Below are 26,837 nucleotides of genomic sequence, written 5' to 3' on the forward strand. Positions count from 1 at the left end.
GCAGAGGGTTCAGACATTATGACTTACGTAGCGGACCTGTTTCTGGACATCAGGGGAGATGACTATGCATCCCCGCCGCCCCTGGACCGCGCCCACCGAGTGTCTGGTCCGCCTGGACGCCCTGGCCTCATCACTGAAATCTTGGTCCGGGTCCATTTTTTCACAGAGAAGGAGGCCATCCTCAAGGCAGCACAATACATAGCAGAGCTCACATACAAGGGTTCCCCCATACAACGGTTCCAGGACCTTGCACCCACAAGGCTCTGCTGCCGCAGAGACTTTAAACCCATAACAGATAAGCAACGGGAGCTAGGGGACTGCTATCAGTGGGGGCACCCATTTGCACTTATCTTCCAATGGGAGTCGAAGCGCTGCGGACTGCGGTCCTTCCGAGAGGCGGCCAACTGCTCCAGATCCCAGACACGCCACCCGCTAGCCCCTCGCGCCTGCCTCCTCTGACCCGCGAGTCTGCAAAACCCATATGGACTAAAGTACACCGTTCCAGACACCCTTCCCCCCAGGGACTCTGCACTTCAGCCCAGGAGAAACCGGACATTATACAGCACATCCGTTCCTTGAAAGGTGGACATTCGCCCTCAGGCTCCCGGCCGTCTCAAAAATTGATTAAGTGCACCCGACAGACGCCCCCTGTACCGACCTCTTGCGGGGGTGGAACTGACGCCCCACTCCCTTGCCGCCATCTTGCTGACATGACAGCCCTGTGCCTGAACAGCAACACAACGGCGCTACCGGACTGCACTCCTAGAGGGTGATGCTGACCTCCTATGACCCGCCTCCACTTCTGTTCCTTGGAGAGTGACATCTCTGAGATGGCCTGTGTGTCTGCACCTGGCTTATTCCCGGACTGGAATAGACCCTGTTAGCCACATTGGCTGTTATTTTTTGAATACTATTTCTCTTTCTCACTTCTTTCTTTTCCCTCTTCCTACCCCTACCTCTGGCGGGGCGAAGGTCCTGATCGTGGTGGGGGTTCCCTTTGTGCAGATTGTCCTTTTCTCTCCAAGCACTGCGCTAGGCCCTACAGCGAACTCCATGGCCTTGGTCTTCTTTGTCTTATTCAGAGACGCTTTGGGGGAGGAGATACTCTGAATCCTACCCCTACTCTTCTGCCAGATATGGCGCTCGCACATGGTACACTGATAGCATGACTTCTGTACCCTGTCCGAAAGTCCTCCCTCTTAACGTGAAGGGTCTCAACTCCCCCGCAAGCGCCGCCTGATATGGCGATACCTCATCTTCTAAGAGGATGTCTCTTCAACTCTGGGCATCCCTCACCCACTAAATCAGCAGGGGTGGCAATCCTCTGTCTAGTGGGCATTCACCAGGGGGGCTCCAAGGTAGTCTGTATGAAGTATGGTAGATCCCTCAAAGTGATGGTCAAGATTGGGCAACGAATCCTCACCTTATGCAACACTTGCACACCGAACCAAGCTCAGGACTCATTTCTGCGGGGTTTGTTGCAGGAACAACACACGATGATCCTGGTCTCATCCTGGGGGGGAGCATTCAATCTGGTATGAGAGGCGGGACTCTACTGTAGCGAAGGCTCATTCCATGGGCTATGTCCTCTGATTTAAAGCAGCAACTAACTACCCTTGACCTCAGATATTTGGCGATACCACTCCCCAGACGCCCACGACTACTCCTATTACTCTCATGTTCATCGCTCCTACTCACGCATAGACTACCTCTGTCTCACACTCCCTTGTCAAAGACACCTTCTTGGTGTCCATGTCTGACATATCTGTTTCTGACCACGCTCATGTGGAACTTCTAATTCAGGATCACTTCTCTCATCCCAACCGTCCTTCTCGGTGGAGTTTTGCCCCTCATATCCTCAGGGATCCCGTAGACGCGGCAGAGATCCGGGAAGCTATCACGTCCGACTTCGAGACCAACGACCTTCCAGAGACTCCACTCCATGTAATCTGGGATGCGTTTAAGGCAACGATTCGCGGCAGCATCACATCCATTGGTATAGCTCAGGAAGACCGTTTGAAGACAAACTCTCCCGGCACATAAAGGCGCTTGAGCAGCTGGACCAGGAGCACCCCTTGGCACTGTACAAGAGGGGCCTTGCTATGCTCCAGAGCCAGCTCCGGGTGCACAGAACCAACAAGGCGGAACACGCTCTCTTGACCCTGCGACAACGATACTACTATGAGGGAGGCAGGGGGGGTGAACAAGGTGGGCACGGTCCTCCTGGCACGCCGCCTTCGAACACGGGCAGCCAAAGCACACATCGATAAACAAACTGGAGATGGTACCTGGGCCACCATCTAAGCCGCCAAAATGCAAGCATTCCAGAATTACTACTCGTCCCTCTATGCCAGGGAGTTGCCCGATTCAGATCTGGTGCTCGCTGCCTTGGAGGCTTGAGAGTGGTCCCCGATTAGCAGACACCACTCTCAACTACTGGAGGAACCTATCACTCCAGAGAAGCTCGCCGGCGCTCTTAAGGACCTTCCTTTCGGCAAAACCCTGGGGCTGGCCGGTCTGCCAGTCTTGTTCTATCGTGCATTCTTCCCACAACTTAAATCTCATATGCTCCGCCTCTTCAATTCTTTTTCAGACGCAGTAGGGCCCTCCACGGATATGGCCATGGCTGAAACCGCTTTAATCTCCAAACCGGGGAAAGAACTGCTCCTCCTTCGGTCCCATCGCACTCCTAAACACGAATTTCAAACTCAATACTAAAATACTAGCTAAACGTCTCGCACCACCCTGGACTGTTGGAATATTATTGGGCATCACATCTCCACTTCATCTCGGAGTGGATGGGATGGGAGAGTAAAAAAAGTCTGGTTTCTAATGGACAGGGCAGTTAACTTGTCCCCCCATCTGGGACCTTGCATGGCTCTCACGGGAAGTCCGCTTGCGCAGCACCTATGTTGCGGTTCCTACTAAGACGGTACTTGATATTTGGGACACATTAGCAATAAGCAGAGGCCTCACATCCTTCCCATCCCCCCATACTCCCATTGCTCGCAACTCTCACTTCCCGCCCGCTTTCCACCTGCCCTTCTCCGCAGACTGGACAGGGGGGGGGGGCGGGGGGGGGGGGGATGCAGAACGATTCAGAACCTCTTCATGGGGGACACCATCAAAACTTTTTAACAATGTAAACAGGGTTTCCAGCTATCAGAGGGGGCTAGATTTCAATACATTCAACTTCGACATTGGGTTCAGGCATCCTCTGACACGGGCGGTCACTCAATCATTCACCTCGTTCAAGCGGCTGGTGCGCTCCTTCGATAACTCCAGGGGACTAATTTCTTGCACATACCAAGTTCTCCAACATTCACAGTGAGCCACTTCACATGCCTACCAGCTGCTGTGGCAGTCGGTCTCAGACATTGACATATCACACACCCAATGGGAACACCTGTGGCGAGATATCCCGGCGGTCTTCTGTAGCATTCCCCAGTGGGAATCCGCATACAAGGTTATGACACAATGGTACTATACCCCTCACAGGCTGCATAAAATGTTTTCCACTTCTTCACCTCTCTGCTGGCGTTGCACTAACGCACCGGGGTATTTTCTGCATATTTGGTGGACATGCCCACTCTTAACCATCTATTTGAAGGAGGTTCTCAGTCATATCAGACTGGTAATAGGCTACCCATTGCCTGGAAACCCGCTTGCAATTGTCCTGGGCCTCCGGCCAGTGAACCTGCGTGCCATGACCCGCCGTGATTGGCATCTCAGCCTCCACATGCTTGGGGCTGCCAAGCAAATCATTGCTCTTTACTGGAAAAAAGCTGAAACACCCCCGATCAATGTCTGGTTCACCCGCCTGTGGCACACTATGCCAATGGAGCTACTCACGGCGCGCTTGCAGCTACAGGACACTAAATTCACCAAACTGTGGCAACCACTTGTGGTGTACCTTTGCAGACTGGAACACGCTGGAGGTTGCGGGCTCTGCGCCTCTTCGAAGACACTGTATATCCACCGGATGCAGATGGCCTCTGGAAATCCACCGATTGACTCACTAGAACCCCACACCGGGTGGCGCTGGCACACCAGATCCTGAACGCCCCCACCCCTCCTCTGAAGTAGGAAATCCTGGCCTTTACCTGCTTGATGCCAGTGACCAACAATGATTCTGGCAGCCACAGCACCTACAACGCCCCGGCATCAGGTGGCGGCAGAACCCCTCCCCCCGCCATCTCTCCCACGCATCTCGCTCCCTTCCCTTTTTTACCTGCTCTTTCTGCTATCTCTTTCTTTATCTCTTCGCTCTTTATGATGAATGTAATGTTCTTAGTTGCAATTGTGATTCCTATGAGCAGACTTGAAAGGTATGTCCCTTAGGCCAAAGTCTGCTGGGTTAGAGTTTAGTTTTGAGCCATGGAAATTAGGCAGAAGCCCCATGAGTACCAAAACACCGAGATTGCACCTACAAGAGGCCCGGCACTGCTACTGTGTCCCCTCTTATAATCGCCATCCTGTACTGTATGTACTGTCTCTGAAATCAAACTTGTTGCAATAAATAGATGACCGTAATGGACACTAATGGCAGCTGACTCCTGGATGAAATGATATGGTGTAATACTGTGGGGAAGGTAGCCGATAACATTGAGATCTGCTCCTGTGTGATTACTATAAATGCCAATAAAAACCAAGTTATAAAAAAAACAAATGTGGAAAATTGTGTTTTATTCCTCATAAATGACTATTGTGTTCTTCCTTGTTCAATGGCTGCTACGCGTTTCAAGTATCAGTGAAAATTCCTAATGTCTGAAGCAAAGTATTAGTTTCGTGGATAACTATGCAAGAAATGTTACAACCTTCGTTCGAATGTGCGCCTGTCTAGGAGGAAGAAAAATGTGATTTCCTCTGCTGAAGAACGATTATGACATCATTGAAATAAACAATGAAATTTTAAGAGAAAAGTGTGACGAAGTGGTGTGACCCGACACCCCTGCGCCTAAACCAATGGGAGAGACTTTTCCGCATTTAGTTACAAAAATTAGGGCTGGACGTTTCAACTTTAGGGTATAACTATTAGTGATAGAGTCCATGTTATTAGGAGGGATTGTGCTGGAGTGGAGATCGTAGTGAGAGACCGAGAGGCGTTCGTGTGAACTGTTTCTATGAGATCCTTTAGCTGATGCTATCTGTACGCGGACTCCTTGTCTCCATTCCTCATATCTTGTGCCCCAGCTTTCCCTTCGGGCCGGAGGGTTAGCTTTCCAACTATTACCATGCTGTGCTATAGTCTTAGGAATGAGATTCTGTATTTGCATTGATCTTATTATAATGCACTTTTGTCTCACTCTATCCACTGTACACATGCTCCTTAAATGAGATATTATGAATTACTGATGTGTCCTTGTGTGATGACTAGTCAGAAACTGTACCTTTGTTTGGCAGTTTCATATACCTTACAAAGAAAAGTAGAGAAAATAGAAAACTGAGTCCATCATTCATTATTGTAAATAATGATTTATATACAGTTGTATATAGTGTGATTTGAATAATATTCCCTTTGTTCTAGGTCCTCATGAGGAGAATATTCATCTAAATATTTTGCCAAATCCCCATCAACTCTCCGATCTGTCAAAGGACCAGATGATGATATGGGCCAAAATTCAGTCTTAGTGACTTATAGGCTGATTCAGCGCTTGGTGTAAAATTACACACTGCATTGATTAGCCATACCCCCATTTTCCGCTGGCACATGCGCTATCAGTTTCTGGTAGCAGAGGATGGTTAGTGTAGATTAATATTGGCAATTGATTAGGATGAGAATGATTGTTATGTTATTAATATTTCGTACTTCTTGTTACATGTAGTGGTCATATGGGTTTTGACATTAAAGGAAATTTGTTAGCAAGTTTGAAGAAGAGGCCTAAGATCCCGGAATAAGGCCAAGGGATTGTCTTAGTGTCGCATACACAAAGTAGTATTGTGTTGTCTGCTGTTGATGCAAGTATTTAGAAATAGCCGTATTGTCAGTATTGCACAGGGAACTTTGGACTTAGTATAGTAGAGATGAGAGTAGAATGAGGCTGGTCGGAGATTTTACTAGTTGCGAGAGAATTCTTGGAGAGTTTGTATCCATCTTTTAGTGGAGCAGACAAGCTGGAATGTCTAAGTGTTCTAACCTTATGGTCTAAAAAGATTTGTAAATAGTTGCCCATCATTTTTGTAACAAGAGGGTCAGTTGCAGGAGTTACACTGAGTCATCATAGAGAACCGCGCTGCTATTGGTTAGCTAGTGTGAATTGTCAAAGAAAAATATGCTGTTATTGGTTGTTTGGTGGGGGTCGCGCTGGTATTTGAGTTACAGAAGGAACTTCTCGGATAAGAGTTTTATCGATCGATCAAAACAAAAATGAAGTTATTAAAGCTGTTGAAAACTTTGTTTAGAAAGGATGAACCTATACCTATTAGAGAGGGAATTCCGGTAGCTCCTGAGGGTACCCCTGCTTTTTTTATGTTATTAGAAAGGGGTTATCATACCTGTACATGGTTGGAAAATTAGGTGAAGTATACAGAGAGAGATGGTAATATGGCATTTCCAGAGCATGGTACTTTTAACACTAGGATTTTAGAAAATGTGAGATATGGAATGAATGAGTTGAGACCAAGTCTGAGACCTATGCATTATGAAGCACTTGAAGAGTGGGAACATGAGGTATACAAAAGAAATAAGGATAGAACTGAGAATAGATACAGAAACACTGTAGATAGTCGGAGGCAAAATGGGATGACCAGATGAAAAAATGGAGGAGAAATGTAGTGGCGAAGGAATGTATCCAGTTATACTAGTGGAGAATAATGAAAGAGGAAAATGCAACGAAAAGAAAAAAAAAATTCAGAAACCGAATCAGATTTAAATGAGGTAGATTTGTTGGATGAGTTATTAATGAATAGACCTCCACCGAATCAGGAAGAACAAGAGAGACAATCACTGAGTGCTCCATTGGTTCAGATAGAAGATTCCCAAAGGGAAAACAATAGTGTAGTGAATCAGGATATGGGAGATCTAACGAAAGAAGAAATCACTTGTTTGAATGTAGATGCTTTGTCCGTTCCAGTGACTATTGGTCTTATATTTCCATTACATGACGAGGAACAGAATGTTTAACAGGTGCATGCCCCAACAGTTCCTGCAGTTTTAGAGAAGACTATTTCCTGTAGCGAATGACAGAACTAGTTTTGGAAGAAATGATATTGGGTACGATTAGTCCAGAGAGATTGAGTAGGTATCCGAAAGAAGTTATTTTTGTGTATAAATATCACAATGAGAGCAAGAAATCTTCATGAGAAATGTGCTGAAGTTGCACAGACGTATAGAGTGGATTTAGAAAAATCAAAGGCTTTACAGACAACATACAGATTGGATTTCAGTGACAGATCTGGTGTGTGTGAATGCTTCAGGGAAACGGTTGCAGATTAAGGAGTTGATTACATTGAGACGATGGGGTGAGTTAGATCGTTGAAAAGGAAGATGTGCTGAAAACAAGGAAGAAACAGCTGTAAATACAGGTGCTTTATCAATTTTCCCAGTGAGAGAAACAGGTAGAGAAGCGACTGAAATGATATATCCCATGAGGGAGGTACCTGCAGGTGGATATGTGCACGTCCCATGGTCAAGACAGGATATATTATCTTTTACGAATGAATTTCCCAGATTGAGAGAAAAACCAGTAGAATGTTACAAACAAGTAGAGAGGTTTGTGAAAGTTTCAAAGGTTTTGTGGAAAGACTAAGATGGTTTGTTAGATATTGTGGTTGCAGCTGATTTGTGGATGGAGTGCAAAATAGCAGTAGATTGGCCGAAAGAAGAATATCCAAGAGATGCAAAAACTGAAGCACCCTCTGGTGAAGTGATGAAAAAATATAATCAGGTCATTACCTATTTGAAGGGAAAGATTTCACCAAAAGAAACATATTGGGTTAAAATAGACAGAACTACACAGGAAACAAGAGACAGTACATGCTTACTATGACAGGCTTCTTCAAGTGTTTAAACAGTATAGTGGTGCAAGAGGTAAAAATAATAAAGAGGATATGAAAAAGAAATATCCGTGTCATGGCTTGCGGTAAATTTGGACATTGGAAACGCAAGTATAGGAGTCTGTTAACAATTACAGGTGGTGGTACAGGTGTTAAAGATATTAAATCGAAACCAGTCAAACCCAATGCAAAATCAGAATTTAATATCGGATAGAAGAGGACAAGGTTTACAAATACCTCAAGCCCCTATGCGAAATCATAATAGGAGTGGTCAAGTACAGAGCTACAGTGCGAATATGGCTTTTCATATGAATGAATCAGCAAAACAAAATGTACAAGTGATTTCACAATATTGGTTACAATCCCAAGGGGATGATTCAGATACATCTCAATGACGGTGCCGGAGGGGGGGGGGAGGAGGAGGAGTGCGTGCTTGGCGCATCCCCAGAGGTAGATCATTGTGGTCCTTTTGTGGATGGAGAAGTAGAAGGTAATGAGATTACATTCCTTGTAGACACTGGCACTACCCATTACACTGTGAGAACTGTGGAAATTCCTAACCTACCCCTCTGGGGAGAAAATATCCAAGTTGTAGGAGTTTCAAATCAGTTGATCAAAACTCCAGTAACAAAACCAATCAAAGTACAAATCGAAGACTTTAGATATTTACATCATTTTGTGGCGTATGATACAAGTCCAGTTAACCTTTTGGGTAGAGACTTGTTATGTAAAAGTAATTGTATCATCTACTGTACGCCAGATGGAATAGCATTTCATACCAGGGATGAGGACGTTTTTAATATGGCAAGGGAAAGAGGAGAATGATTTGCATACTTTATTTACAGCAAAGGATTTGCCTGTTGAATTGAGACAGACTGTTGACTGATGTGTGGGATTTTTCATAGAAAGACATTGGATTGAAGAAGGGAGTTGATCCTATTCAATTTCAGTCAAAAAAGGTGCAGAATTCCCCAAACCACCACTTTACAAAATTAATCCTGAGACAATTGCAGGAGTAACGCCTGTGATTGAGATGATGATTGATCAAGGTATTTTAAAAAGAAATACTAAGCAGTCCTTGTAATTCGCGTATTATGGGAATTAAGAAACCAAGGGGAAAAGATAGGATGGTCCAGGATTTGAGGAAAATAAATCAGATAGTACCTTACTGTCCAATAGTGCCAAATCCAGCAGTAATTCTTTATCAAATCCCATGTGACGCAGAATGGTGCACAGTGATTGACTTCTGTCAAGCATCTTTCATGATACCCTTGCATCCGAACAGCCAATATTTATTTGCGGTCCGGTTTGGAGACCGTGTCTTGGCATGGCGACGAATCCATCAAGGGTATACTGAAAACCCCTCAATCTTCAATCAAATTTTGAAGGTGCTTATAGTCATTGAGCAATGCCAAATAACTCAGTGCTAGTACAGTATATCGATGATTTGCTTGTTGTATCAAAGACGAGAGAAGTTTGTGTGACAGATACTATTGCTTTACTGAGCCATTTGGCAGTAGGTGGGCACACATGCTCACCAGCAAAATTGCAATTTTGTGCAAAATAAGTTCTTTATTTGGGGCACAAAATTGAAAAAGGAGTCAAAAAGGTGTCACAAGATCGAATAAATTCGATATTGCAAATGAAACCTCCCAAGACGCAGAAAGAGATTTGAATGTTTTTCGGTATGGTTGGCTACTGCAGACAGTGGATCAATGGATTCTCACCGACAACCAAGCCATTACACAAACTGACTCACAAAGATGTGTCTAATCCAATTGAATTGAATTAGGAAAGTATGAAGGCATTTGTTTAGTTGCAAGGTAGTCTTTGTCATGCACCAGCATTAGGAATGCCAGATTTCAACAAGGATTTTGCACTATTGTGTTATGAGAGAGACAGTTGTGCACTTTGTTTTAATGCAAATGCATGGAACAGCACGTCGTCCTGTGGCATATTTTTCAGCAACACTCAATTGTGTTGCTGCAGCTTTACCAAGTTGTTTGAAACTACTTGTGTGAGGTTGGAAAGGGTGAAGCAAGTGAGATGGATCATCCATCAAGGGTGTATGTACCACATTCTGTTGAGATTTTGTTGACAAACTAGAACTCACCATCTTTCGAGTAGTCGGTTGACAAAATACGAACAAGTGATAATGGGGGCTGAAAATGTGATAGCGACGAGATGTACAAATTTAAATCCAGCTACCTCGTTGCAAAATCCAAATTGTGAAATGGTGGTGGATGAAGCAGATCACGATTGTCTGGATGTGACTGAATTGTGTACAAAACAAAGACCTGATATCAAAGATACTCCATTATCTGAATCAGATTGTGTGATATTTGTGGATGGATCATGTCTGAGAGATTACATGGGTACCTTGCAAGCTTCCTATGCAGTTTCTACAGTGACTAATGTCATTGAAGCTTCATGCTTGAAAGGAATACAATTGGCTCAAATTTCAGAGATGGAGGCTCTGACCAAAGCTTGCTACTTTATGGAAAATTGGAGAGTAACCATATTTATTGATAGTCAGTATGTATTTGGGAATGTCCATGACTTTGGACAATTGTGGTCTCAATGTAGTTTCTTAACATCAGGCTCACCAATTCGAAATGGAGAATATGTAAAAGAACTACTGTAGGCACAACAATTGCCCAGAGAAACTGGGGTTGTGAAATGTTCAGCACACAGCTCTAGCAGTGATTATATCACTGTCATAAATAGGTATGCCGACGAAGTTGCACGTTTGTGTGCTAAATTCAGTTTCAATAAATAAAAGGGTACAGAAATCTGATGAAAAAGAATGCAATCTGATGTTCTCATCTGTTGAAACATGGGAAGAAATTATACAGCTTCAAGAGGAAGCAAGTGCAGAAGAAAACAAAATGTGGATCAAGGCAGATTGTTCACGTAGGGAAGATGAGGTGTGGATTCATCCTGCTGGAAGACCAATAATGCCAGATAGTCTGCTGTCCCAAATGGTGAGTTTTTATCATGGTCCTACACATAGGTAACGATGCTATGATCAGAATGTTTAAAAAAATCTTGGTTTAATCCTAAATTCAGGGTCTGCAGAAAGTCTTTGCCAGAGGTGTGACTTGTCAGCAGCAAAATGCAGGGAGAAAGGCAGCTGTTAGTTGGGGTCAAATTGGAGAAGCAACGGGTCCTTTTACTCCATTACAAGCTGTTTTTATAGAATTGCCAAAGTGTAATGGACTAAAATATGTCCTTGTCTGTTTGCGCGATATGTGGAGGCCTACCCAACAAGACACAATGATAGTCTAACAGTTGCTAAATTACTACTTAGACAGATCGTACCAAGATTTGGATTTCCAGTCTCTCTAGAACCTTATAGGGAGACATTTTAACAATGAAAGGGATCGTACCAAGATTTGGATTTCCAGTGTCTCTAGAATCTTATAGGGAGACATTTTAACAATGAAATAATTCAGATTTGTTCAGCATTACAAATTGAACAGAAAATGCATTGTACCTATGGACCAGAAGCATCAGGCATGGTTGAGAAGGTCAATGGGACAATAAAATCAAAACTTGCAAAAGGTGTGCAAGTCCACTACATTGAAATGGCCAGATGCATTACCATTAGTTCTGAGAAGTCTGAGAAGTATTCCAGATAAAAGAACTGGTTTGTCTCCGCACAAGATTATGGGCAGAGCCATTAGAGAGCCAGTAGTTCCAGCGAATCAACTAATTAATATAACTGATGATTTGGTATTTGATTATTGCAGAGGATTGGCTGATGCGGTGCGTTCTCATCAGGTTGGAGAAGTTGCAACCACAAAACAGCAGGAACAGGCACACAACCTGAACCCAGGAGAGTGGGTTCTTGTCAAGAAGCACGTGAGGAAGTCATGTTTGGAACCTCGATGGCATGGGCCATATCAAGTGATACTGGTAATGACAGCAGTAAAGTGTGGTGGCTTGCCAAATTGGATACATGCTATTCACACATGAAGAGTTCCAAGTACACTTGAAAGTAAAGAATCAGTTGAAAGTGATAAAGAAAAAGATTTTTAAAAAGCACAAACTGAAAATGGAGTAAAGTGGGCACCAGCTACGGAGTTGTGAGACTGCTGATTTTGATACAGTGAAGAAATTGATTCAAGAACAAAAAAGTGAAGAGAAAGGGGAATCAATTATAAGAAATATTGAGGCAAGAACTAAGCAAAATTGAAGTTCAAAAGAAGAAAGCTAGAAAAGGATATCTATGGCCATGAGGAGTAAAAACACTGAAACACACTTTGAATGAGAATGTTCCAAATACAATAGCTGAAATATCTGAATAAAGTGATTCAGTAGAGGATACTGTCCGAAGAACAAAAAGAGCAAGAGTACCAAACAAGAAATACACAGCACCTGAATGGATATATTGGGTTGTTAAAGCAGTTGATCAAGAAAACAGTGGAAAAGAAATCAAGCCAAATCACAGAAATTGCTATGAGCCACCCTAAATGAGTTGTGTTAAAACTTGGAATAGAAGAGAAACAGGAATTGTGAACTGAGCAAAGACTTGAATAAACAAAATGAGAGGGGATTAAAGAAGGTCTTGGAGAAGTTTCAGAGAGTAAAGAAGCTGTGGAGACCTAGGGCCTGAAAGTGCTTGGATACACATACTCCTTTATCAAGTCTAATTTTTTTTTAGTTTTGTTAACTGGTAATCCGAATCGGGGATCAACCAGGCGTAAGGGTTTTAACGTTTGTTGTTTATGTGAATTACTGATAATGATGGTTTGGTTAATATTAATAGTTGTTGTGCCTTACTTTATATTTCCTACTAAGAGTAATACTACTAATGATTTAATTAATATAAAAATGAATGTGGGAGAAACTCTTAAATAAGACCCACATACTAACATTGAGATTAACCAGGAATGACTTGCATCAAGATAATTCTATCAACGAATTCTTGTTAAATGTTTTCTCTACGAGTATGTGAATTCTATGGATTCTAGAGATTGTTATATATGCATGCAATTACCAGCTTTTGTGTCAGAAGGGGTGACTTACCACCACCTTCCTTTAACATATGGAATTTTGTGCAGTGTACTAACAAGTTTGTTCTATGGAAAAGGTCAGTTGCAGTACTTCTACTCCAATCTAGATTTAGTATTTTCGGAAGTTCCTATTCAAAAGACTATCGTGTAGTTCCTATAATACCTATATACGATCTGCGCGTTTAGACAACATACTGCGGGACTGGTGTCCAGACTGATTCAGACACCCCCACAGGATATGTTGGCCTGTGTACCAGCTAGTTCGCAATGCCACTATAACCTCCTCTTACCAAGGAGAGAATAGTTCTTGGCAACTATCAAATGTAACAACCCTGATCCCGCATGACCGTGGAAACAATAGCTTACTTTTCGCTCAGTCACTCATACTCACTTTTTCTCAGAGAGATGCACAGAATAAACGGTTGGGACATTTTCAATAAGCATATATTAAACAGTGATTATTCTAGTGTAAAGTAAGTGCACTGAAATCACCAATAGACAGCAGCATAGATAAATGAGTAGCAGCACTAAGTAAACAGATGGTAGGTTTCTACCATTTTGCTAAAATTATAAATATAGGCAAGTATATAAAATACATGACAGTAAAATGCGTACTCCTACGAATCAACCCTAACTAGATGTACACAAGTGTACCTAGCATGTGAGTAGGTGTAAAGCCAAGAATCCCTCTAGGATAAAGCCAACCCTATTACTTGATGTTAGCCTGCGGGACCCTATTCTGGTCTCGAGCTGAACACCCCACGAGGGATGTCAGACCACTGCGAGCTGGAGTATCTGCACGCAGAAACCTCAGTGTCTCGCGTCGGCATGGAAGTCTTGATCTCCTCTGACTATCTCAGCAAGATGTGATGTTTATTTACCCTAAGGTATACCCAGGGGTTCTACCTTGCTGTGCCAGTGTCGGACTAAGGATGACGTCGGGAATGAACCTTATACATAGGTATATTGCAGGAGTTGATGGTCCCGCTGTGATTCCAAGAAACTAAGAATCCTCATGCATAATTTATGAGTCCAGTGTTCAGGGAAAAACCCTACGTACCGTGTGTAGTATTGTAACTAGGTGAAAGGTCAGTCCCTCAAATCCTTTATGTATGTAATATAGGAGAGAATGTAGGTGAAGGGCTATGATATTACCTGGACCTATATTGGGGTACCTATATGAAATATAACAGTAAGTAGTGCAAAGAAGGAAGAGTATATGGGACAACTTTTCCATACTACTAAGACAGTAGATACTGTATGTCCACACAAATAACTTAACTTGTAGTTTACGGAGTGAAGAAATTGAATTCATTAATGTTGTAGAATATAGAAGAGAACATTTTCAAAAGAAAGCTGCTGAAGAAGAGTCATTCTCCTACTTGAGAGGGAGATTATAAGAAAGGCGAGACATACTGCAATGACCCTGGATTGGCATCAGAGGGAAGCTTTGCTTATTAAGACAGAAAACAGACTAACTATTTCATTGGTTTTAGTGAGTGATCATATCTTCCCAATTACCGGAGGTTGGAGGTTTGAAAGGTGGTACAGATCCAGTTCTCTGGAATTTGTGTGTGTGGTAAGAATGCCTTTTAGAGGTTACCAGCATATTGGTATGGGTGTTATGTGGGAATTGTCTTTCCTAAAGTATATCATGTAGATAAAAATCATAGAACCAATGAAAGGAGTATAAGTGGATTAATACGTAACAAAAAGGGGAATTAGTGCTGCTGAAATTGTGGGTGATATTTTTGGAGCATTGATACCTTCTGTAGGAAGGTGGATATCTGACTATGGTTACCCCCAACTTTTTGCCTATTGTCTAGCTGGTTTTTCGACTTAGTTGGCCTGAGATCCTGCCATTCAGGGTCTCAGGCTGTCTGCTCTCTCTTTAAAATGGACTCCATGTACCCTAGGTACATACCCAATTGGTAAGGATCACCTTATTGGACCCTGTGAAGTGTACCCTAGGTACCCAGGGCATAGGTGTACCCTAGGCCTACCAGGGGCTGCAGCATGCATTATGCCACCCCTGGCCTGGCCTCACTATTTGACACAACTGGCTGATCACTCAGCTGGGGTAAGTTGGTGTAATCACCTCTTACTTAGATATAGTACATTTATATCTAACCTATATGGACACATGGTAACCTATCAGCCACTCCTATGGCAGGCCTTAACAATCCTGGGGGCAGAGTGCTTGGTTTCATGTGAGATGGTGCTCTGGAATGAGCCGAGCCTGTCTGCAGCTTTCAGAACAACGTCCTTTAGCTGTTTCATGATATTGCCATACCATATACTCTTAAGTGCATTATGTACCTCGCGGTCAAATGCTAACTTTGGTTTGGCTTTATCAAAACATGTCGAGTAAGGTGTCATACGATTTGGAATACTACCCCCTCGCCAGTTCTGGCGACGGGGGTAGCATTCCACCCTTCTAGAGGGACACGACATGTACCCAACCTGAAACCCGGGTAAAGTTAAACAGAGCCTCAGCATCACAAAATGGATGCTGCCACCACAGACACAAGTCTGCCCTCCTGCTGCTGGGAGTCCTTCCAGCTTGGGAGGTGTGGACAAAGGGTTTCCTGTCAGGGGAGGTGCTTGCACCACCCCAGACAGGATTTTGTGTAGTGGGTTAGGGAGGGCAGAATAGATTGAGACATGCCTGGGGCACGCAAGGTGTCCCTGTGCATATGCCAGTTCAAACCGGGGCTGGGGCTCTACAGCCCCAGTCCTGGCGCGAAACTGGACAAAGGAAAGGGGTGTAACCACCCCCCTTCCTGGTCCCACCCAGAGGAGGGACCTAGCAGGTAATCCGGCCCCTAGATTTGGAATAAGAGTAGGAGCTGTGTCCCAAGACTTCAGATCATCCTGAAAGTCGACTTGAAGAAGAACTACTGGACTTCGACGTTCTGCTGCACAGAAGACTGAAGAGAATCTCCCTTGTGGCCAAGGAGTGACCACCCTGGGAATACAGGCACCATCCAGCAACTCAATGACTGCTTTGCCGCCGCCTCCCGCCGGAGACCGAGACCAGAGCCCAACAAGACCCAGACATCCGAGCCAGATCCACAGTCCCTGCAAAGAGAGACCCGTGGAGACGTGGGAACGGCCATCTTGAAACGTCCACGAGAAGCTGACTGCGCAGCACCCGAGGCATCCTCAACGCTGTGCTTTGGGCCCTGAGAAGCCCCAACACCAAGCAGCATTTGCACCAAAGATCAGCCCTCCAGCATCCAAGAGATCTGCGTGGGGCCCTTTCGCTTTTTGCCACTCGACGAGTCATCCCGGTTACTGGCCCGTTGGCTAGTGGCCATCTTGGCGACAAAATCTATGAACATCACCGCTGGTCTGGTTGCTCCAGACTGGCCCTTGCTCCTGTGAAAAGGAGCAGCCCCTCTGACCTTGCTGGTTAGAGCACCAAGCTTGCATCGATTCCTGCGTGGCTTGCATTAGCCAAGGCCTGTTTGCTCCGATCAAGAAGCAGACACCGCCATCAGCTAGAGCCTTCGTGGGACAGCTCGTGAGTGACTCCTGGTTGTCGTCGATCCCTTCACTTCCACGTGGCTGCGGAGACAAGTTTCCCTTCTTCACCTGTTGGCACCCGACATCGCCTGGTTCCTTCCTGGTTCCACGCCGGCCACTGGCTAGTGACTTTGAACACTGTCCCCTCTGCTTACAGGTCGTCTACTCTTCAGATCCACCCTTGGATCCACCCGAACTCTTCCTGCCTGGCCGCCTGCAGCATCTTCATCTTCAGGCTCCATAGACCTGCACGACGAAACCCGACGAACTTTGACACCTATGCACCCGCTTCCTGTGGGTGAGGTAACGCTGGCACTCCGGTGCTCCTGTGTAGAGAAACATCTCTAGTGTCTGGGTTTCAAGTTGCTAGGTTCTAGTCCATCCGGAAGGTTCCTTTTTCTTTAACTTTGTAACTTTTACGCACCCATTGAAATCAATAGGTGCACGTGTGTACCTTTTCACACTGCACACACATCCTGTTAGCTCCTTGTCGTCCCAGCGATTTCCAAGGCCCTAGGCCTCCTTTCCTTTCCATTGGTGGTTCTTATACCACTATTTTAGTATATGGTTTAGCTGGCCACCTGGCCCATCCATAATTGTGCAACTTTTGTATATTTAAACACTGCCTTGTTTTAACGAATGTGCTTCTGTGCTCATAAAGAGTATAGGGGATACTTTTAAGTAAATAAATACATATATATTTCGAATATATATATGTGTGGTGTCCTTTCATTTGGTATTCAAGGAGGTTACATATGGTAAAACAGCTGGCTTCACATGCCCTCAAGAGTTTAGCCTGCAGACTGCACTGTCCACGCTACCACTAGGATAGCTGGTCTATCAAGGTTGACTTCAACCACCACCATAAGGGTTGTTTGGCATGGTACAATGTGATCACTAGAACTAGTGAGCAGCATATACCAGGTCAACTTCTCACACCTTCAGTTGGAGTAATTTTGAATTCATACAAAATTAGAAAATTGTCCACAGTGGTTGATCACTTATCAACAGATACTGCTGGTGGATTTCTGATGATAGACACCGAAATGGTGGCTATGAGATCTATGGTTTTAAAAAATAGGATTGCTCTTGATGTATTATTGGCAAAAAAGGGTAGAGTCTGTAGCAGGTTGAAAATTCAACAATGTTGTACATATATCCCTGTCAAGAGTAAGAATTTAGAGGGATATATTACCAATATTATACATTTAAGAGAAGATTTAACTAAACTGAAGGTTGACTGTGCCTTGGGAAAACTTGGTAAGGTTTTTCTTCTATGGAAGACTGTTTTTTTATCTTTTGGTAACAGCTTGTAAGGGAGAATACTAACATCTATCACTGCTACTGGAATACTAATGCGGTTTCTAATATATAAATGCTGCAAATGTAAGGGGAAAAGTCTAGAAACAAAACGAAGAGTATCAGTGAAACCTCCTAATTTCTGAAGCAAAGTATTAGTTTTGTGGATAACTGTGCTAGAAATGTTACAACCTTTGTTCGGATGTGTGCCCGTCGAGGAAGAAGAACATTTTCATTTAGTCTGCTGAAGGAAGATGACGACAGCATGGAAATAAACAATGAACCTTTGAGAGTAAAGAGTGACGAAAGTGGTGTGACCTGACACCCCATGCTCCTAAACCAATGGGAGAGACACTTTTCCGTATTTAATTACAAAAATTAGGGTTTGACATTTCAACTTTAGGGTATAACTATTAGTGATAGAATCCATGTTATTAGGAGGGCTTGTGCTGGAGTGGAGATCGTAGAGCGAGACCAAGGGGGTTTGTGTGAGCTGTTTCTATGAGATATTTTAGCTGATGCGGTCTGTAAGCGGACTCCTTGCCTCCATTCCTCATAGCTTCCGGCCTGATGGTTAGCTTTCCAACGCCGTGCTATAGTTTCTTAGGTTTGTATGGGATTCTGTATTTGCATTGATCTTATTATAATACACTTTTGTCTCTCTCTCTATCCACTACTTATGCTCCTTAAATGAGATGTTACAATGAATTACTGATTTGTGTCTTTTTGTGTGATGACTAATTTGATACAACCTAGGACTGGAATGCATCAACCACTGCCTGAACTTCCATCAACCAGCCAGACAACTATGCTCCGCCTCCCTATCACTCACCCACATTCCCCGCATCACAGGACCTTGATTGGAGGATGCTCCTTATCCAACCTCACAGCGAAAGCTTAGAACAGTTCCACCCCCCCCCCTCCCCCGCAGTTCCATACCTTCCCATCTCTACCGGCATTCTGAAGCACACTCAAGATCTGGATATTCAATTGAGCCTATCAAATCCTGCAAGTGCCTGGATACCCTCTCTGGTGATTATTCACGCAATACAAATCAACAGATTGATTGAGATTGTCTGGTTTGGAACGGGTAATGTGAAAACTATCACCTTAATGTAAAAGTGCAGGGTGATATCCCTGATATTTTTCTATTTTAACATTTCTCCAATTTAAGGAAATTAACAGATAAAAATCTTCAAATGAACTCTTCAACATTTAGGTTGCTAAAGACACCCCCAGGAAAAACACACTTGGAAGAAATGAAATTAAAAGACGCTTGCATAAATTCCCTCCCACGAACTTTGCAATTTAAGATTGACAGCTGTCCAACTTCACGCAATTCCACAAGCACAATTGTAACCCTTCAAACTCGTAGCTCTATGGGATTGTGCCTGAAATTTGAAATGCAGCCCGCATTAGGAGTATTCACACGCATGAGTAATATGTCTTTTAGCCGTTTCAACGCAGGTCAAGCTTTCATGTTCTAAAATGTTTGAATACTTTTCATATTTTTCAGCGCGGCACAGTCCAGAGTTCTGGAAATATACTGAATCCACTCTCGTCGCTTTCTCGAGGTAGAAAGTAATAGAATACACATGAAAACTTGTACTCCCACGCATGGAATCACAGAAGACAGTAAGGTATTTTGATATATCCCAGGCTACGAGTCAAGCTTTTTACTGTCCAACTAGGCCTGTTAACTACCTGCAGACGACATAGCGGGGCTCCAGGAAAGAGTCCAGCGTCAGTTCAGAAAGGGCCACTTTTGCAGGCAACAAACAATTTTTTGTCTACCTGCACTCTTTCAACAATGGCAGCACTATGAAATAGAAATGAAAGACCAGAAACCATATCGATCGATTTAGAATCCCACAGAATTAGACTCCAAAGCATTGAATTTATCCAGCATTGAAAAATAAATGTTTGTAACGTCCACAGTGTATGTACTTAGACTACCACAGACGTACAACACCGAACACTTTTTTTTAAAACATGAATAAAAAAGCACCAATTACCATATTGCACCGAACTTGCTAGATGCAGTAGAGCGATGTCATTGTTATAGTTGCCTTTGGAATGGTACTCTGGGTGAAGCTCGATACGTGCCACGGGTATGATCTGTTCCGTAGTTTCCCCCACTAGTAGATTAAACTCTCCGGCAACCACGTTCAACGCCTCCAACGCCTTTCTAGAAAACAGAAGCAATAGAGTCATACCGCGAGCACATCTGCCTACACCTATCAGTATATCGAGTCTTAGCACCGCATGGCGAGCTCAATCAGCAAGTGGAAAAAGTAGATTAAGAAGGATCTTCTGCAAACTGATTTTACAAAATAAAATTATTTTCCAGTTAATAATTTCTCTATAGACTATCTAGTATGAAGGATTTGCTGCTTTGATTAAAGCAATGGTATGTACCGATAAGAGATTATTAAGAAGGTGCATGCACTGTGCAGTTTAGCATCAGCTTCATTCTGCCCCGGAACACATGGTAGAGCAGTCTAAAAGCACCACCCCGTATGAGGTCAATAGCTTTTTTTTAATGTTTTTATTTAGATTTTTGGCAAACAAAAGAAAACAAACCTTAACCCCTTTGCTGCCAGGCCTTTTCCCCTCCTGTGCCACGCCCTTTTTTGGCTATTTGGGGTAGTGCACGCTGAGGCCCCTTTAACTTTGACCACATAAGGTATCCACGCCAAATTTGCATCCTTTTCTTCCAACATCATGGGGATTCTAAAGGTACTCAGGGTTTGTGGATTCTCCTAGAGGGGTCACAGAAATGAGCCAAAATACAGCAAAAGTTTGTTTTTTTTCGGAAAAATTGGAAAAACGGGCTGCAAATGAAAGCATCTGGGTTTTTCCCTGAAAATGTTATCAAAAAAGGGTTTGTGAGGTTGAAATAACCATTTTCCCAGCTTTTCGGGGATACCAGACTTTTGTCAGAAACCCAACATTTTTTACACAGTTTTGGTATTTTTCTGGGACATAGCCTAATTTTGCTATTTTTGTGCTTTCGACCTCCTTCCAGTTAATGGCAGAAATGGGTACAAAAGCAATAATGGATCCTGGAAAGCTATACATTTTCGAGAAGACAAAATTCTGAATTCAGCAAGGGGTCATTTGTGTAGATCCATCAAGGTTTTTTTATAGAAACTAACAGTTAAATATAGAATAAATTGAAATAAAGTTGAAAAAAAAGGCCTTTCGTGTCAACGTTTTCACCTGTAACTTCCTCTAATTATGACAACTCTTTGAAAGGAATATACCATTACATCCGCTGGACATTACTGGTTGTGGGGATATATAGGACTTGTAGGTTCACCAAGAACCCGACGAACCCAGAGCCAAAAACTGAGCAGCAACTTGCAATGTTTTTTTTATTATGTACCGGGTATATAGTAATTATTCTGTAAAAATGTGTACATGGAAAAAAAAAAAAAAAAAATCGGTATGAAAGACACCTATGTATTTCTGTAATGGGAACAAAATATAGAGTTTAGAAACAGTAGATATTTGCACTTTTCTGAAATTGGGAATACTCATACTAGCATGAGAATTATCAGTCATTTTTTTAAATGACTTCTTTTTTACACAATATCTTTAATTTGGAAGGCAGAAATGCATTGAAAGTCAATAGATAATAACAGTTCCTTTACAAAACTGATTTACCCCAAGTCTCCCGATAAAAATGGTACCTCACTTGTGTGGGTAGGCATAGTGCCTGCGACAGGAAACGGCACAAAACGCAACGTGGTCACAACTCAATATCGCAGTGAAAATTTACACTATTTTGGCAAAGTGCCTAGCTCTAGTTTTTGAACCCTAGCTCTACGGGCACCTTGGGAAACCTAGCAAACCTATACATTTTTGAAAACTAGCCACCCAGGGGAATCCAGGATGGGGTGACTTGACTGCCTCCCACCAGGGTCTGTTACCCAGAATCCCTTGCAAACCTAAAAAATTGACAAAAACACATTTTCCCCACATTTCTGTGGTGGAAAGTTCCGGAATCTGCGTGGATCCACAAATTTCCTACCACCTAGCATTCCCCCGGGTCTCCCAATAAAAACGATGCCTCACTCGTGTGGGAGGCCCAAGTACCCGCGACAGGCAAGGCCCCAAAACGTATTGAGGCGACATGAAAATTGCCTACCTCAAAACGACCTGGTTTTGCAAGGGGGGTCACCTGGGTTTTTGGCCCGGTGCTCGGCCGCCACCTAGGGGAACCTACCAAACCCACACATTTCTGAAAACTAGACACCCGGGGGATTCCAGGGAGGTATGGCTTGCGTGGATACCCCAACGTTTTCTTACCCAGAATGCCCTGCAAACCTCAAATTTAGCTGAAAAAAAAAAATCACCTTTTTCACACATTTTTGTGTGGGAAAGTTGTGGCATCACCGGGCTGACACAAATTTCCTACCACCCAGCGTTCCCACGGATCTCCCGATAAAAACGGTGCCTCACTCGTGTGGGCGGCCCAAGTACCCGCGACAGGCAAGGGCCCCCACCCCTATTTTTTTTTTTTTAACAATTCCCTGGTGTCTAGTGGGCTTTTTGCCCCCCCGGGGGGGCAGATTGGGGGCCGATGCCCCATCTGCCCCCCAGGGGGGGCAGAAAGGCTGTAATGGTGGCGGGTGGGTGGGGGCATTGGCGTGCCCGTTGCGGGCAGCCCCCACCCTAAAAATAAAACAAAAAACTAATCCCTGGTGTTTAGTGGGCTTTCTGCCCCCCGAAGGGGCAGATTAGGGGTCAATGCCCCATCTGCCCCCCAGGGGGGGCAGAAAGACTGTAGTAATTGGGGGGGGGCATGGGCCTGCCCGTTTTGGGCAGCACCCTATTTTTTTTATACAAACCTTCCCTGGTGTCTAGTGGGCTTTTTACCCCCCCAGGGGGCAGATTGGGGGCTAATGCCCCCATCTGCCCCCCAGGGGGGGCAAAAAGACTAAATTTCCCAAAAATAAACAGGGGGGAGCAAAGGTCCTTGCCCAAGGGACCGCTCCCCCTCCCTGGTATCTAGCGGGTGGATCCCTGCTTGGGGATCACCCTCCTGTGGCAATCCCCAAGCAGGGATCCACTGGGGAAGGGTACCATTGGAAAGCGGAGATTCTCCCCTTTCCAACGATACCTCTCCCGTCTTTCTACGTGCTCAGGGGGCTGAGATAGCCCCCCTGAGCATGTACAAGTGAAACCTGAAATGAGCCTCTTGGCTCATTTCAGTTTCACTTTCACTGTAATGACGTCGGCGCGACGTGCGCGCCGATCGTCATTACAGTGAAAGGATGGAGGGGGGGCCTCGGGTGCTGGGGAAGCTCTTCCCCAGCTCCCGAGGCTATTTTCGCAGAAAGGGAATCCCTCTGGGGCCCGCACCAGAGGGATTCCCTAGGGTATGCCTCATAACGAGCTGGACTCGTCATGGGCACAGCACAGCGCGACTGTGCTCCATGACGAGGTTAAAGCCGGTTACAGTCATGCAGTGTCATATTAGTAAGCCATACATCAGATAGTGCATTATTATAGCAACGACGGGCCTCTTGAGAGATTAACTTTAAAATGCCCACATAGTTGTATCGTAGTTCCGTGAGGTTTCTTTTTCCCTTAGATGCTAGTGGACCTTTACCTGTCAGTGAGTCTAAAGGGAGCATCCCTCTGGGATCCAGCTACTCATCTCCCACCACGACATCCAAGCCATAATACTACCCCCCATTTGCCCCATACCCTATGGAATTTCTTTAGGCACCACCGTGCCTTGTAGGTGACCCTTTCAGCTGCCATATACAGGTCCATCCCTACTTTCCACTCTCGGAGTGAAGGAGCATTTGTAGCTCCCCAAGTTCTCACTACATCCCTTTTTGTCACTACCAGTGCTAGTGTAGTAATGATAATTTGTGGCCAGCCCAGGTCCACGTCTCCCAGAATTTCCAGCAATATAAATTTAGGGTCCAAGGGTATAGCCACTTCTAGGACATCGCTCAATTCCTGTAGTATCCTCCCCCAAGAGGCCTGTATTTTAGTACATTCCCAGAGGATGCGGTATAAGTCTCCCTCCCCATGGCCACACCTCTGGCAGTTAGGTTCAGTGACTCGTCCTATTTTGTGTAGTCTGACTCCGTCATAATAGGCTGTGTGGAATATTTTGTATTGAATGAGGCGAAGGCGCGATTTAATTGCCACCTCTCTATGGTGCATCAAGGCTGCCTCCCAATCTATGGTTTCGAGTGCGCCCAAATTTCCTTCCCAGGTATCTCGCAACTTGCCAAGTCTGTCTGTTGTCTTATTAGTTAGGGTCCGGTATGTGAGTGATACAGCCTTGGTGAGAATATGTCCCTGCAGGAGTCTTCCCTCCAAAGGTGCATAGTCCGGCAGTGGAGAGGAGGCTATGTTCTCTACTAGGCAAGCGTGACTAATTTGAGCATATTTGAAAAACTGGGAGGTCTTTAGTGCAAAGTCTTTCTGTAGGGAATGGAAGCTTTTGAGTTTACCTTTGTCCATGATATCACCTATGGTGGAGATACTTATGGCGTCCCAACCCCCAAAGCCGGTCAACTTCTGGATTTCTTTTAGCCAGGAGCAGTGCCATAGAGGAGTCTGCTTCGTGAGCTCCCGGTCCCACCCCATTGCCTTTGTTGCTCTCCCCCACGTCTCTATCGTAGCTTGGGTGGCCGGGAGAAGTCTCCCCTTGCCCCTGCCTCCGTATAGATAGTGCAGACAGGTACATCAAGCCATAGTCTAGCTCTCAAATCTGTAGGTGGGATGAACCCCCGGTGCATGTATCCATGTATTCACTGGGTTTAGTTGTTCTGCCCAGTAGTAGGCCTCAATGTCAGGGAGCAACATCCCTCCATTATATTGATTGCGTTGTAAGGTACTTGGTGCAATTCTTGGTGGTTTCCCTAGCCATACGAGTGAGCGTAGGGGGAAATGCATGTTTTGTAATGCATACAGAAATCGGCTCAAAGTAATTATTTTAAACATAGCGGCCTGGCCTAGAATAGTAAGTGGAAGCGATTTTCATCGCTGCGCATCTTCTGTAAAATTCATGAGTATGTGTTTAATGTTTTTCCGGTAGCAAAGGTGCCGGTCAGTGGGGAGATAAATTCCCAGGTGGTTGAACCAGTTATGGGCTATCTGGAGATCCCCAGGGAGTGAGGGCCATGTGGTCAAGTTACCTGGGCTACATATTACAGACTAGTGCCAATTTGTGGTGTACACCTGAGTTGTGCCCGTAGGTATCTATAGTATGGAACAGGGTAGGAATCATTGTAGCCTGGTGCATGATCTAAAAAAGTATATCGTCCACATAGAAAGATCTTTTCTTCCAAGGTGTCGGCCGGGTTAATGTGAAACCCCTGTATCTCAGGATGTTGTCGAACCGCACAAGCCATAGTCTCCATCGTGAGAGCAAGTAGTAATGGGGACTGAGGGCAGCCCTGTCGGGTACCTCGTCTGATGCAAAAGTCTCCAGTCTTCTTACCATTCACCTTAACCCTAGCCCTGGGATCGTTATACAGGAGTCCCACCCATATCCTAAATTTGGGACCTATACCAAATGAAATCAATGTGGCCTCAAGGAAGGGCAAGTGGACTGCATTGAACGCCTTTTCTGCGTCTGACTGGATTTAGTGGGGGGTATCGCTGCCCTTACCCTCCATCATCCATTTATGGGTCCTACTTAAATTCAGTCTGGTCGCCTGGCCGGGCAAAAATCCAGATTGGTCCTGATGGACCTGGGTAGTTATAACTTGGTGGAGTCTTGTGGCAAGGATAGTAACCAGTATCTTCACCTCCGTATTGAGTAGGGATATTGGGCGGTAGGATTCACACATATTTAGGGGTTTCCCTTGTTTATTAATAGGGATGATCGTGGCCATCCATAGATCTAATGGAAGGACTCCCTCCGGACATGCTTCTTGAGAGATTTAAAAGGTGGGAACTAAATAGATCTGCACACCTTTTGTAGAGTTCTGCAGGTAGGCCGTTTGGTCCTGGGGTCTTCCCTGGACGCAATTGGGCTATGGCCAATTTAATTTCTGTGATGGTAATGTCCGTGTGTAGCCCCTCCCTATCTGCATCTTCTGATAATAGAGTATGTACCTCCGCTAAGTAGTCTGATGTCACGGGTCGGATACAGGTGCTGGGCGTCAGAAGTTATAGTAGGACGCAAAAGTCTGCACTATCTGCTCATCATTTGTCTGTGGTACCCCTTGTGGATCTTTAATGCTCACTACCCATCGGGCATCTACTTCCTTTCGGCTAAGCCATGCCAGGAGCTTACCAGACTTGTCTCCCACATCATAATTTATGTAAGGTCGCCTGGGCCTGTGCCTTGGCCGCCTGAGTACCCAGGGCCATATATATTTTTTTGTAAACGTTTTATTGTACATAAAACAAGATCTGCAATTATATTTCTTATGAAGGAGATAATACTTTGACAATGTCTCACCAATCAACATCGTACATAGTGATACACAAGTTCCACACGATTATTATACCTCATCATCCGAGTCTCGATCTACAACAGGAGGGGTACATATATGGCCTCTATAAGCATTCCATTTGCCCGACAATTTCCGCCATTTCTTTGGGCACCTCTGTGAATATACGTAGCCTTCTCAGCCACCATGATCATGTCCATATCCCTGCACCACTCTGTCAGGGTTGGGGCTTGCGCCGTCCCACATTTCTGAGACATATTCCGCTTAGCTATCATCATCCCCATTGTTGCCCATTGTCGATCCGCGTGGTTGAGGTCCGTTGACTTCCATATGTTCAACAGGCAACACTTGGGATTAAGCATGACTGGGTTCTCGCTAACCTCTGTGATAGTATCCATCACTGCCGTCCAATATAGTATAATCAGCGGACACTCCGACAAAGTGTGATAAAAATGTGCCTAATTCGTCACATTGGCGCATACAGCGCAGGTCAGTGGCTCTACCCATCTTATGCATTGTCACCTTTGTGTAGTAGGTCCTATGCAGTATTTTTAGCTGTATA

The 26,837-nt window shown here is 44.5% G+C and overlaps 1 protein-coding gene across 3 annotated transcripts in view; it reads right to left on the reverse strand.

The window, feature by feature from the left end:
- OVCH1 (ovochymase 1) overlaps positions 1-26,837 on the reverse strand; it is a 1,142,331-nt gene that overhangs the window by 963,344 nt on the left and 152,150 nt on the right. For all 3 annotated transcript variants that reach the window (XM_085652349.1, XM_085652348.1, XM_085652347.1), the window contains exon 5: positions 19,856-20,028. In XM_085652349.1, coding sequence (XP_085508475.1) covers positions 19,856-20,028 — 173 coding nt within the window. The remainder of the gene's footprint in view (positions 1-19,855; positions 20,029-26,837) is intronic.

This window comes from Triturus cristatus, chromosome 4_1 (genome assembly GCF_964204655.1).
Source record: "Triturus cristatus chromosome 4_1, aTriCri1.1, whole genome shotgun sequence".
NCBI lineage: Eukaryota > Metazoa > Chordata > Amphibia > Caudata > Salamandridae > Triturus > Triturus cristatus.